The 15,729-nt window shown below is 27.6% G+C and overlaps 3 protein-coding genes across 10 annotated transcripts in view; 1 reads left to right on the top strand and 2 right to left on the bottom strand.

Moving 5' to 3' along the window:
* Positions 1-15,729, bottom strand: part of LOC122520741 (transcriptional activator protein Pur-beta-B) — a 502,193-nt gene that overhangs the window by 253,004 nt on the left and 233,460 nt on the right. The gene's annotated exons all lie outside the window — the stretch shown is intronic.
* Positions 228-1,416, top strand: LOC122520746 (NADH dehydrogenase [ubiquinone] iron-sulfur protein 4, mitochondrial). The gene is made up of 3 exons (XM_043640997.1): positions 228-439; positions 590-937; positions 1,049-1,416. The coding sequence occupies exons 1-3, from the start codon at positions 378-380 to the stop codon at positions 1,224-1,226; spliced, it is 588 nt and encodes a 195-aa protein (XP_043496932.1). The 5' UTR covers positions 228-377; the 3' UTR covers positions 1,227-1,416.
* The window catches only part of LOC122520728 (sodium channel protein 60E), a gene marked incomplete in the record, with an annotated part of 76,744 nt that continues 72,489 nt past the window's right edge, over positions 11,475-15,729 (bottom strand). The window contains 3 exon segments of the mRNA XM_043640957.1: positions 11,475-12,367; positions 14,490-14,864; positions 15,322-15,681. Coding sequence (XP_043496892.1) covers positions 11,857-12,367; positions 14,490-14,864; positions 15,322-15,681 — 1,246 coding nt within the window.

The following is a 15,729-nucleotide window of genomic DNA, read 5'->3' as shown; positions in this document are numbered from 1 at the left end:
TTTTGATCTTGAAAAAAAATCGTTTCAATAATTTACTACACTTTGCGAGCAATTTTATTTTTTATTTTTATTTTCTTGTTTTGTTTGTTTTCTTTTTTTTTTACTTAACATTAATTAGGTTCAATAACAATAATCGAAATATACGAAAATAGATTTTTTTAAATCAATTTTTATGTATGTAATTCTTGTTAAGGTAACACCGAACGCAAATAAGAAATTCAAATTTCGCGCGTAAAATACGATCGATTCGATCAACGATACGAGTCGCAATCGTCTAACCTCAGTTCGAGTTCTTTCCAAATTCGAGATTGATCAATGTATTTATTCACTTATGTTGTTTCGTTGACCGAGAATTAGTTTAAATTTACCCATAAAAAATGGCGTATCGTGCGTTATTACGAAGATGCGCAAATGGATTAAGTGACAATGGGAATGAACGGTAAATTAAAATTAAATGACATTTAATTTGTATCATTAATTTGTGACACGATCTAATAATCATAACCTCATATTTTTACATAACTCTAAGATATTGTTATCTTTCTTTTATGAATTTTTTTCTGTACATTATTTTTAAACGTTTTTCCAGATTTATGAAATTATTTTCAACGAGTAGCATAAAATTGGAAAAAAAAGATGGATCCAGAGAAAATAAAACTAAACCATATTCTATGGGAACATTGAGTTCACACGTACAGAATGATCCATTCTTACCAGGAACTAAAGAATCTGTCGAAGCAAATATTATTGTGCCAGTTACAGAAAACATTGGCGTAGTGTCAGGAGTACCCGAAGAACATATTAAAACTCGCATGGTACGTATTTACCAACCAGCTAAGAACGCTATGCAATCTGGAACCAACAACATAAATTACTGGCAAATAGATTTTGAAACACGTGAGCGTTGGGAAAATCCATTAATTGGATGGACTTCAACGTAAGTAATCATATAATTATTATAATATTTCATTATTTAATAGAAATGATTTCTAACGTAGTTAAATCAATGATTAAAATCATATCGGATTCAAATAATATTTCTATTAAGGGGAGATCCACATTCGAATATAAACGTTGATTTTGCTACCAAAGAGGCAGCTATTTTGCATTGCGAAAGAATGGGCTGGAAATATTACATTCAAAAGCCAAACAAAGTTGATCCAAAACCGCGCTCATACGGATCTAACTTTTCATGGAATAAACGTACCCGTGTCTCCACCAAGTGATGTAAAGTGATAAACAATAGAAATTATTATAATTAGTCTTTGAAATATGTAAATAATTATAATATTAAAAATAATATAATCCTATGTATACGAATAGTATGATATTCGGTTGAATAAACTGATGCAGCGTACTCCTAACTTTACCGTTAACAAAGCATATAAAATAAAAAAGAAAATGACTGATAAGGAACCTGCAAAACTGTAATAAAATTTACTGCACAATTTAGCAATAAACTCCAATATTTATTATTTAGGAATAATTATATATATATATATATATATTTATATGTATGTATATATATATATAATATCTTTATAATATATAATAATAATAATAATAATATCATAATATTGATAAAACAAGCAAAAAGATTGCTGTATGATAATATCTAACTGATCTCTTATCGATTGTTGTTTTTGTTGTTGTTTCCGTTTATTCTTCTCTCTTTTTATTTAATTTTCTCCTCGAGTACGTTATTTGAGTTATACTAATATATAATAAAATATCTGATACTAAATAACTATATGTATACTTCGCCACATATGGTATTGCAGATACTTGTCATGTGTGCTTATGTGTATGGATGCGTGTGTATGTGTATGTGTGTGTGATGTTATTTCTGAACCGAAGATTCGTATATATTTATTTATATAATATAATATAATATATTTTTTCGCGCTAAATTTTACAATGTTTTTTAATGTGTGCGAGAGGGCTCGTTTTCGAAGCACGGCCGAGAAAATATAGTTAAATAAATATATAAATCAAAACAAACAAATAATAGGAAAAAGACAATAATAAAGAATAAGTAAGAGGATGCTATACCACAAGAAAGAGAGAAAGAGAGAGACATATTAAAATATTAATGAAAACAAAATGTCTACGGTTCATCGGTTCAGATTTAACGTGCTCTCTTTTTATAAAAGGATTTTGATAAAAGGGAAATTTAAATTCCACTCAAATCATAGATGAACTCGGTCGTGCGTTCGATTCCTGATATATATATATATATATATATATATATACTATATATATTTATGTATATATGTATATACAGTGCTGAATAAAATTAGCAAATACTAAATTTTCTTATAACATTCTAAAAGTTAGTTTTAAAATTATTAAAAGATACATTCTTTTCATTTACAGACCAATTTAATCTTCATTAATTAGAATTTATAATATATGCTATACTTGAAAATTTCGAATTTTTAAATTTAACAAAGCAAACAAAATTGGATAAAAAGTCTTTTTCTTTTTTATAGATTTACTAATGTAAAAGAATGTTATTAAAACGAATTTTATTTTATTTCTATATTTTTATTTCGGCACTATATATATGCATATATATGTGTATATATAGCTTTTTTTATTAATTATATATATATATTAATTAACAATGATTGCGGAAAAATAGCAAAACGCTATATCCGGCAGAAACAACGTGCGCATAACTTTAACACGCGAAAGAGAGAGAGAGAGAAAGAGAAGGAGTGAGAGAGACAGAGAAGGAAAAGAGACTAAATAAATATTTGTTAATTAATTAATAATAAAGGAGAAAAAAATTAAATGATTAAATAAGTAGGTAATGAAAAAAGAATATAATGCAATGATGTTGGAGGAATGCACGGTTCTTCCTCTGTCAAATTTTCTTTTTCTCGGATTTCTAATCGATTATCACAAGCAAAAATATAATAATATCGTTAAAACATATTTACAAGATTTTTTGTTCAATCTCAATCGAGCTAAACACGAGCACCAGGTTATTCCACTATTCTTTTCTTTTCTTTTATTTTATTTCGTCGTCTCTCATTTGCAACGTTTTTCTCCTATTTTCTTTGTTTGTTATATTTCTTTTTTTTTTATTCATTGTGTAATAATATATTTACATAGCGACGATACGCGCGATACTTTTTTTTTTTCTTTACTTTATTTATATTTTACTTTATAATTGCATTTTTATTTTATATTTTATTTTACTTTTTTTTTTGAGGAGGGGATTAATTTTTTTTTTTTTTTTTAATGGAATCGCGTGTGAATAATCTTTCAATCATCGTAACATCTCATCTTCGCAGTGATCTTCCCTTGATTTCTTTTTTTCATATTTATGATTTATAATAAGGCGGACATTTTTCGAAATTACTACGATAATTTACAATTTTTTTTTTTTCTTATTCTTCTTGTTATTGTTGTAATATTTCTTTTTTTCAGAGATTTTTTTATATACTTAATTATTTATAATATTAATACATGTATAATCGTTCTCGTTCTATTTTATTCTTTTTTTTTTTTTATATAATGTTTTTATTTTAAAATAGTTCGAACACGTTCGAACAAAACGACGAACGTGATATTTAAATTCAATTTTCGTCGTTTTTTTGTTGTTGTTGTTGTTGTTGCTGTTTTTCGATTAAATATTTCATTGAAACGAGTATATATCGATCGATTAGCTGTTTTTCATTAATTATATATTATTTATGTTCCGTTATGTCCTATCTTCTTCAATTATTTCATTTTAACAATTAACTTTTTCCCTACGTATACATATATATATATATACGAACTTTATTTATTTAACTATTAAATTCGCGCTTGTACCTTCTTCTTCTTCTTCTTCTTTTTTTCTTTTTCTTTCCCTACATTCTCTCTCTCTCTCTCTCTCTCTCTCTCTCTCTCTCACTCTATCACTTTTTTTTACATACGTACAATTAAACGAGATTTATTCGAAGGCTAACAAGTGCGAATGAAACTTGAATGCTCGAATGAGAATAGTGATAATAATAATAATAATATTAATAATAATAAAGCAATAATAATTTTTGGGTTTAATCGAAGTCTCATTCAAAAATATCAATATTATTAATAATAATTTATAATGATAACATTTGAATTTGTATATTTAATTATATTTCTAATTATACAAATCACTTCATTTTGTATTCTTCGAACGTTCTTGCTCCGATCGAACACGTGAGTCCTTCGTTTTTAATATGATAAATCATTTTTTATTATCGAATGTGTATGAATGTGTATGTGTGTGTGTGTGGGGTGGTAATGACAAAAGTTTCGCGTACGATGAGAAACGCTTAAATGAAATCATTTTAAGTACAATATATAATTCATTATTATGAAAAATTATTAATTAACATCGCGATTTATTATTATTCATGTGGTTTCTTTTTTTATTTTTATTTACGATAGGCCTTTTAATGGACAATCACATTGTGCGGGATGATCAACGATTTCAACGATTTGTTTTTTTTTTCGATCAACAACGAGTAATATAAATTTTCACACACATACATGTATATATATATATTTGTTTTTTATGTATAGAAGGTGGGTCAAAAAAGTTCATAGGTGATTCAATAATTAATTGCTTTTTTTCCTGCGATTTTAGGATCATAGTAAAGAGATTGTAAATGTTATAAGCCAAGCTAAGCTCATAGTTTTATAATTTAACAAAAATTTCTAATCCTCTACAAAACCTTTGGCCAAATTAGGAAATATTTTTATTTAATAAAAAATAATTGATATATATAGCCCACCGCATTATATTTAGAATTTATTTATATATATATATGTGTATGCATAGAGAGGTGTGTGTATGTGTGTTTGTATTCTTCGTTTCCTTCGATCTGATTCTTCTTTATTTTTAATTAATTAATTAATTTTTTTATTTAATTAACGAAGAACGAAAAATAATTCAACCCGCACAATGGTCATTAAATTTACATTTCTATTTTAGATCTCTCAAGGTGGATAATTAATATTGTCAATGATATTATTAAAATGTGTGTTAGACTTTTTTTTTCTTTTCTTTCTTTTTTCTTTTCTAACATTTTATTTTTCATTCTTTATTTACCTATCTTTAATTTTTAAATGCGCAAGCGAATTTCGAGAAAGCAAGCCATCGTCATCGTCATCGTCAACGTTTCCTTTCCGAGGTGAGAAATTCAAATGCAATTGCTTACAATAGAAATCCGACAAAAGAGATGATTTACGATATAATAAAAAGTAGTTCAAAGCTTGTATATTATTTCTTTTTTTTTGTATCAGCTTCTTTTTGTTTCTTCCGTTTTCGCGTAAATTTTTTTTTTATATTGATCGAAGTATAATATATTTAATCGATAGATCAAATTCGAACAACGTATCGAAATTTTCTTTGCGTGCTATCGTTCAAAATTGTCGACTATTTTTTAATATTTTCTTTAACAATAGTTGTTTTTCTTACAAACAATCGTTCTCTCTCTTTTTTTTTTCTTTTTTGTTTATTTCTTTAGACTTTTTTTATATTTGTTTTATTTCTCTTCCTCATTGATATGAATATTTCTTATAAGACATTTTCACATTTACACGATCCTCGATGTCATCTATTAATCAATTTTTTTTTGTTATTCTTTAATTTACAATTTATGCACTATTGATAACAGTCTCTCGTTCTACATTGTTCTACTCGTTTGAAGCTCATTTTCTATCTTACCATTAGTTCTCTCTCTCTCTCTCTTTCATTCTCTCTCACTCTCTGTCTTTCTTTTTCTCTTTCTCTCGCTTGAGAAATCATTGTATTGCCCATTTTTACACATACTATCCAAAAAATAGTTTTTGGGAAATACAATCGATCTTAACGACGTGCTCACGACAAGTAAATAAGTATATACACGTATATACTTACATATACATGTGTAAAGAACGTGAACATTTTTTTAATCGTAATTTTCTTTGTGGAAAATTTAACATAAAATCTCTCACGTGCATACGCGCGTTCCTTTTCTTTCCTTTAATAATTATTATTAATTATTATTAAATGTTCGTTAGAAAGAATCGATCTCAAGCGAGAGTATATGTTAAAGATAATAATCGATAGGGTCGCAGAGAGAGAGAGAGAAAAATAATCGATTTGAAATTGAATTAATTTTTATTTACTTCTTTCCTTTATCCTTTTTTTTTCAATTAATTTGTCCTACGAGTGGTCATATCTCGAATGAATGAATAAATCAATTAAGTCACTTATTTATTATAAACTAATTAAATAATAATAGTAATGACAATAATAATAAATATTTTTTGGAATTAACAACAACGAAGATTGTCGTTATTGCGTTATATTGCGATTGCATATGCATTTAGTCATCGGCAACGGTTTTATACACCATTTTTATTATCTTATTTAAAACATTAATTAATCAAATAATAGCGAGGACGAGTATGTGCAGCTGTGTGTGTATTATTTTTCTTTTGTAACTTATTTTTATTTATTTATTTAACTTCTTCCGCTTTTCTTGCTTTCTTTCTTTTCTTCTTGTTAGACTCATTTTTTTCTCGGTCATCATTTTTTTAAACATTGTAAGTCGTCTACACATACAAACGCGCACGAATTATTATTATTATTATTATTATTATTATTATTATTATTATTATTATAATCTAGAATCTCTAAAACGATCACTAGGATACCTAAACAGTCATCCCACGCATGATTGTACGCAATTTTATTTTTAATTTATTATTTTTCTGCTTTGTTCACCATTATATTACTTTTTTCTTTAATTATTTTTATATTATAACAATGTATTTACTTTTTTGGAATAATGCGATAAAACTTAACCCTTCTTTAAATATTCTTTTTTTAAATTCTTTTAATACATACTGTATATACAAGTATGTATTTATTTATATTTTTATATATATATATATATAATTAATATCGTGCGCGTTGCTGGAGATTTTGTTTATATTTCTATATTTATATTATTAATTAAATTATTATTATTATTATTATTATTATTATATATATATATATATATATATATTATGTATATATGTTTATATGTATTTATACATATATACTATGTATCTATATTTATATACTCTTTAATTGACATATAACTTTTATTATATATGCCTCGCGAAAACCAACACTTTCGCGGCGTATATTTAAACTAAACGGTCCCCTCATTTTGCGCGCGAAGCGTGCCCGTCGATAAAATCATTTCCTATACAACCACCGATACATTCATACGAGAGAAAAACATTATCGACCGACATCATTTTATTCGAATTAAAAAGCTTTTATATTATTAGATTTACTTTTAATATTCGATCAAAACAATCGGCTTCATTTTATATTTTTTTTTCATTCCCATTTATTCCTCATTACGAATTTCTCTTTTTTAACAGTTCTCTTTATTATGACAAGTTATTTTTCTTTTTTCAATTTATTACGTTTGTTAATTTGAAAATTTAGCACTTTCTGTTTCACTCTCTCTTTCTCTCTTTCTTTCTCCCTCCCTTCCTCCCTCCCTAACACTTTGCTTTTTATTCCTTTCTTCTTAATTATTTATTTCTCTTTATCTTTTTTCATCTTTTTCTTCATTTGAGATATACATATATACTTATATACACAATCGTCACGTTTTCGCATGGAAAAAATGATTTTCTTTTATTATTATTATTATTATTATTATTATTTATTATTATTATTATTAAAAAAAATTTTTTTTTGTTAATAAAATGGAAACGTGACTAATACGATATATATATCATCCACTCGAGATATATATATATACCTATATATATATATTATTCTCAGTGTCAGCTAATTAAATAGGCACTATAGGTCGACGTGAATTCGTGACAACTCTTTTTTTTTTTTCTCTCTTTCTCTCTCTAACAACTGGCAACGTTCAAGTCTATGCGATTTTTTATGGGCGGTTATTTGTGTCTTTTAAAAAATTAGGATTAGAAGAAGGTATTTGTGAAGAATGGGAGATGGCTAATAGTTCTGGCTTGGTTTTTAATAACACCTATTATTTATTTGGGTATAAAGAGGAAGAAGTAAGAAGTGGAGAGAGGGTGAAAGGGTGACCCGAAGTTAAAGATCCTTTTTCTAATCTCATTATTCATCATTTATCATTTATCATTAATTATTATTATTATTATTATTATTATTAATATTATTAATATTATTATTATTTTCATTTTCTTTTAAATATTCTTTTTTTTTTCGATCGATTGAGCGGTAGGTGTGATCTTTGTTTTTTATATAACTTTGTAATTGCATTAATTGTGTAATTATGTCTTTTTTTTCACCTATTCTTCTCTTTACGTTTTTCATTTCTCGTTTTGTAATATTTTTTTTGTATATTTGATGGCCCTCCTAGCTCATCGTGTCTTTCGCTTTCTTTCTTTCTTTCTTTCTTTTCCGGAAAAACAAAATTGATACTGTTTTTTGACTAGAAGAATTGTTCTCGCGTATTTGTTATTTTATTTTTATTTTTATTTTTTTTTTTTTTTTCTTATTTCACTGTTTTATTTAATAGTTAACCCACCTAAAGAGAAATTCGTTGTACCTTTATGAAACTTCGCGCGAGAATATTCTTCGTCGTCTCACCTGTGCGATAATTCTGTTTGAATTTATTTGTTTTCGTGTAAAATCATCTTTTTCCTTATGCACGCATCATATTAATAACCTTTTACAAATTTTTATATACGTATATACGTGTATATAATATTTTCATAGAGGTTGTTGTTGCGTGTTTGTAATGCTTAAGCGTTTGTCGTCTATTAAATTTTTTTCGTTATTTCAAAAGAATTCCAATTATTTCATAATTTCTCTTTCCTATATTTTATTTCTTTATATTTTTTATTCGTCCGTTTCACTTAATCCTTCTCATTTCATTTTCTTCTTTTTCTTTTTCTTTTTTCTCATTTAAGTTTAATTTTATAATTCTCGAAGTATGCTTTTTTTTTTTTTTTCTTTTTTTATTTTTCGTTTCTTCTTCTTTTTCATAAAAGTTCAAGAAGTTAAGTTAAATCAGATGTTTCCAAACATTAATCAAAAATCGTAATAAGCTTAATACGCTGGTACACTAATTAAAGCCGAACGTTATCGACATAAGGGTTGCTTCTAATGAGGTCACATAAATTTATCTTTTTCTATCGGCCATTTTATCGATCTCTTCTTATCTTTCTCTTTCTCTTCCTTTCTCCCTCTTTATTTCTCTATATTTTTCGTTATTCGTGCCGAGAGTGCGAAAATAAAATTAAGATAAAAAAAAGGAAACATAAATAGGCATATATTTACATAGAGAATAAAGCTTATGTACATATATTAATTAGAACGAAAGGAGGAAGCCATTTTGTATACTTTTTGTATATTCCGTTTCATTATTTCTCATTATATTTCTCTTCATTTTTATTTTTATTTTTATTTTATTTTCTTCTTTACTTTCCTATGTCAACATATATATTATTTTGTTGTTGTTATTACCTCTTTTTTTAAATTTATTTCAATTTATTTCTCATTCATTTTCTTTCTTTTGTTCATTTCATTTCAGTTCACTTCATTTTATTTTCTTTTATTTTATTTTATTTTATTTTAGCAATTTATAGCTGCTAGTGTTTATTTTAATTTTATTCCATTCGTCCGTTTCCACGTTTCAATTCGACCATATCTCGATTCGATTTTTTTCTTTCTTCTATTTGTTTATTTATTTTTTTTCTTTCTCATTTTTTTCCTTAAATCTCTCGCCGAGGAGTAAATTACTATTATTCTACGATTTTTGAGGCAGTATACTCATTTCTGTTTTATATATATGTATATATGTATATTTTTTTGGTATGTGTATTTTTATTTTTTTGTTCTTTGTTTAGTATTTTTTTTTTATTTATTTATATAGGTGTATGTATATCATTTGTCTCACTTTGTATACAAGTAAAATACGTTTTCTTCATAGCAAACACTCACCAGGGGTTTTGCATTGACTATCGAGGAGATGGGCGTGCTAACTAACCCTCTTGTTTTTTGTTTTCTAAGAAGATTTTCATTCAATTATTATTATTATTATTATTATTATTATTATTATTATTATTATTATTATTATTATTATATTGTTATCAATGTAATTATGTTGTATTAATCCGTGTATGTATGTACGATTTTTACGAATCCACCCCAAAAATTGGTCCAAACCATTATTTTGTTCGCAATTTAAGAGACAGGGATCATTTTCTTTCTTAGTTTTTATATCAGATAAACAATTTGTCAAGCATAATAATAATAATAATAATAATAATAATAATATTAATACTTTAATAATAATAATCATAATAATGATAATGTAATAATTAGTACTATTATTATTAGTATTGTTATTATAATTATTAATATTATTATTATTATTATTATTATTATTGTAGTAATAAAAATAATTAAAAAATGCTTCTTTACGTGTGTATATAATTTTTATATTACCTAATTTAAACAAAAACAAAAATTATTATATTTATATTGTTTTATATACATATGTACAATGTACATACACACACACACATATATATATATATATATATTTATATATATATATGCAATACAACAAACTCAAATTTATATTATAATAATCATTTTAATTCTAACATTGTTATCCTCTATTTTCCCAATCTTCTCTATTCTCCGGTGATTTCAATACCAGTGAAAAATAAGAAATATCAATTTTTATAAAAAAAAAAGAGAAAAAATTCTACGCATAAATACGTGGGTCGATTGAAAGGTTTTGATCGTAACATCGAAATGATTGTTCCTTTAGTCAAACTCATTTTTATTTTAAACAAAAGTAAAAGGTTTTTGTTGAAGCTCAAAACTTTTCAACCTACTCTCGTATATTTATGGGGAAAAATACTGCGACTGGTCGTCCATCGCAATCGAGAGTTTCACCATAAAGATACGTCAAAAAAAGAGGCATTTTTTATTTATATTATTATTATTATTATTATTATTATTATTATTATTATTATTATTATTATTATTAATATTATTAATATTAATATTATTCTCCTTCTAAAAATGCTAATTATAGAGAATTGAAATATAAAGAGTCTCTAGATTCGAATTCTTAACGAGAGTTTCGTTTTCGAGATCTTATATAATCGATGATAATATATTTAATACTTAATAAGAATATTATAAACCTATGCGAACGCCTCTTTCTCTTTTTCTATGTGTATACGTGTTCGTGTGTTCTTTTTTTTTTGTTTGTTAATTATTCGATCGATTCATTTGTTTCCCTAATTAGCCCTTATCGGTCGTCAGTTTTTTTTTCACGCGTTTCTCATTAAAAGTTGTAGCTGATTTCGGTAAATATGCAAAAACTTTTTAGGATTGTAATAATAACATTATTGTTAGAAATTATTTATTTATTTTGATTTATTTATTTTTTTAATTTAATTTTATTTTATTTTTCTTTTTCTTTTTGACATATTTCTTCTTGTCACTTTTCACCGCAAGGCTATAAGTACCATTGTTATGGGAGAGGTGACTAACGCCCGATAAGGGTTAGAATAAGAATAAGAATAAGAATAATAAGAATTAGAAGAATAAGAAGAAGAAGAAGAAGATGATGAATAAGAAGAATTAACGTAGATCGTGGTAAACTTCCTTCCAAGTATAATAATGTATACCTAATTCTTAGTATAATTTAATTCTTATTGGCTTGCGTTAATTAAATGTAATTACAGAAATTCTATTTTCTCGCATATTATCTCTGTCTCTCTTTCTTTTTTCTCTTCTATCTTCAAATGAAATAGAGTATTTGAAATCTTTGATTGAAAAAGTCCCTAATCGAATTAGGATCAGCTATCGTCGGGGGTTTCTTGATACTCCTCGCTTTCTCTATGAACGAGTACGTGAACAACCGTAGCTTCAGATTGTTGTCTGATCAATGGCGGTCTAGATGGTGGTGCAGAGTTTTCTGGACTCGGTTCTGTTACGAGTATACTGACTGAATCACTTCCGTCACCTATTGGAAGTGATATTGGTTCTGTTGTCGGTGCTACTCCTACTAACCCAGTTGATCCAGTTGCAGTTGCTGTTGCTGTTGTTGTTGTTGTTATTGCAGGTGTTGTTCCTGTTGCTATCGTTAGGGGTAATTGCGGTGGTTGTAATACTGGTACTAGTGGACGTCTTCGAAGACTACTGCAACGACGATTGAAGGCCTCTTTAATGTCGCGTTGGAGAGTGTTCAGGGACAACGTCGTACCGCTGGTACGCAGTGAACTTCGTTTCGAACTCGGTGGACTCAGGACGTCTTCGTCTGGATAAGTTTCCACGGCGTCCTGACGGCCCAACGTCGCACCGAGCGATCTGCACAAGGTTTTATTATTTGTTTATATTTCATTTTGGTTTCTATAGTATTTTTTATTGTCGTTTGAGGTTAGAGTGTTTTCTGTTTTGGGATTTTTTTTTTCTTGCCGTGTGTTTTATGTATTCAATCGTTATTTGATTTGTATCTTTGGAAATGAATAGTAACACTTTGGATACAAAAAAAAAATTAAATTGCAACGAATATCTACTCTTTTAATTTTTTTGTGCAATAGCTACTTTTTATTCTTTTTTTTCTGTTTTGTTCAATACAAATTAGGTAATGTCGATTCGATATTGTTGTTCATAATTTCTATATACTAATGTAGAATAATTTTATAGGGTATAGTATAGTTATACTAATATTAGTCATAGTGTTATTATAGATAATTTTTTATGATATTATTATTTTCATATCGTATAATTTTTAATTAATTTAGGATTATAATCAAATTTTTAATTATGTAATATCAAATCGACATTACATATTTTCTTGACAAAATTAATATATAAATCATTCTATTTTGTAATTAATGAAATGACATTTTGAAAAGCGGTGTTTTCCTGCAAATACACATCGCACAGCCAAAAAATGACCATGATTTTTCTAATATTAAACTATATTATGCGATACTGCAAATAATACTTTTTAAAATATTTCTAATTTTAATGCTAAATGTAAATATATTTACATATACAAATAAATAAAAGAAAATGTACAATAAAAAATTATAAAAATAGGAAAATATCATCGAAGAATCAATTTCATTTCGTTAATCAATATGAGTATCGATGATACCGCTATAGTTGATTTTTAATGCACGAAATATATTGCTTATTATACAAGATGGGCCAAAAGTTATCAAATATTTTTTTTTTAAATCAATCAATCTTTCCCCAAATTTTCTAGGCCAAACGTTTTAAACTCAAGCAAATCTAAAAGAGAAAAAAAGTTACTTTAACATTTAAATTTAGCCGAGAAACTTTGGGCTCATCTTGTAATTGATTTTTACAAAGAAATTAATCGAATAACTGCCCGAACGTGCTGTAAAAACATCGTGCATCTAAGTTCGACGTCATCGTCTTAACGAATGCCTAGCATAAACAACGTTTTGTTTAAAATTAACAAAAAAAAAATATATATATATATTTCCTAATCGTTCGACAAGAATCTAATGCACATCTAATAAAATGCTAAGAATGAAAAAAAAAGAAACAAGAAAGGAAAAGAACAAAATATTCTCTCGCAACGCCAACCTCCTGTTTCAAATTGCCAAGCGTATTTTTACAGGGCTGAAAAATTTCTATAAAAGAAAACAAATGTAAGAAAAAACAAATATGAATTAAAAAAAATCAACTTTTAAATCTATGTAAAGAATGTCATCAACGATATATATACATATATATATATACATAGAAATATATATGTGATCGAATTGAAATGAATATCTACGAGAATTGTCAACAATTTTACCTCGTTTCTTTGCTCGTTTCTTTGCCTGAGGAGTTTTGAAATGAAAAAGGATTAGAGATTAATGTGTAGTTTTTATTTAATTCTTCTTCTTCTTATATTCTTTTTTATTTATAGACAAAAATTGTTCTATTCGCTTTGCGACAATACCTACGATCATCACCAACAGCAACGCAACACAACAATAAAAGAAACAAAATAAAACTACATCGAACTCCTCAGGCTGATACTACCATTGCTTCATAAAAAAGAAAAAAAAAAATATAGAAAAAAAAGATAGGAAAAATAAAAATGTCATTCAATATAGGGCAGAGTTATTAATAAATGAATAAAATATAAATCATCTTTGGATGAAATCAAAATGTCTACTTTGGATTCTATACTTACGTGTGAATCCACAAACGATATACACACACACACACACTGGCTAGGTGTGTCTATAACTTTCTTTTTTTAATTAAATCTAACAATAATATTTAATATGCTTCATTTTCTTCGTGAAATGACAATGAAAAGAGACAGAGTTATAGTTTTCTTTTTTTTTTTCTTTTTCGTTCATATAAATGAAGAAAAATGAGCAACGCAAGAAGAGAAAAGATACACACAAGGAAAAAGAAAATATAATAAAAATAGATAGTTTAGAAATATACGAACCTAACAGTAATGTGAGAATCAGATCCAGAACTTGAGGTGGCTGATGGTTGTTCCGTGGTTGGTGAGGGACGGGACACGGTAAGGGCGGGGGGTTGCAGGTCCTCGTGGGTTCCCGTGGCGCCGGAGAGCAACAGCAGAGGTAGATTTGGAAATAGCCACGCTGATGCTGTCCCAAGATCACTGAGATCGCTGGCGTCGCTGGCCCTGGAGGACTTGCGGCTACTGGCCCGGCTACCTCGGTGTACGTGCAGCAGGGCCGACAGCTTTCCACCCCAACCACCCCCGCCCCTACCATCACTCCCCACACCACCAGGACTCGATGTTTGCGTCTGCGAATCCACCTCGTGCGCAATCCTTTCCCTTTCCTTCTTCATCCTAATTTTATCAAATTATATCCACTTTTATTATTTCATCCAATTAATGCATATATATGTGTGTGAGAAGACGAGTAAAATAAATCTTAAGTATAGGTGGGACAGAGAGTGTGAGAGTTTGAATGTAAGCAAGAGTGGGGTAGAGACCCCAATAATGAAAACAGTCGAATAGCGATAGACAAAGACCGAATAAAGAAACAAAAGATGTAAGAAAGCAGTCATCGTCAAGTAGTCAAGAAGGGAACAAGTTTTACTGCATTATCATTATTTTTGTATTTCATTAATCAGAATATACTGCATTCCCGTGAAGGAAGATTTCTTTCCACAAAGAACCTATCTCAACATTATGGGGGAATTCTTATTTTTTGTTCGTCGAATATCCGTTCAGAAAACTAACTAGAAGAGGGAATATATATATATAATATAATTAAATAAATAAAATATATAAAATAACTTACGCAATAAATTCTCTAATCGTACGTTGAATTAGTCTGGCAGCTTTATCCTGACGTTTCCAAATTCTGGTGGAAGACACTATTTCCAATTCCTTTCTCGTTGGGAATTGCTTCTTGAACTTAACGTCCATTTGTTCTTGAAGCTTACGAAAATCATCGGATTCTTCAACGTGTCCAAGAACGTGCTTGACAAGTGCGTGCAGGATGTCCAGACAATGGATCTTGTTACCCTTCGCGATGGGAAGATTAAAGCTTACCAACGCTACGACATTGGGCTTTGATATTCCCAGAGGCGGGTCTAGGCTCGCTATGAAATCACTTAGCTGCGAGAAGCTGATAAATTGGGTTGCATGTGGATCATATCTGTAACAACGAAAAACAATGATTTCATTGTTTAATTATTAAATAATC

Source organism: Polistes fuscatus, unplaced genomic scaffold, assembly GCF_010416935.1.
Source record: "Polistes fuscatus isolate 324 unplaced genomic scaffold, CU_Pfus_HIC Scaffold4, whole genome shotgun sequence".
Classification (NCBI taxonomy): Eukaryota; Metazoa; Arthropoda; class Insecta; order Hymenoptera; family Vespidae; genus Polistes; species Polistes fuscatus.
Note: the sequence above shows the minus strand (reverse complement) of the source record. Positions and strands in the feature narration are given on the sequence as shown.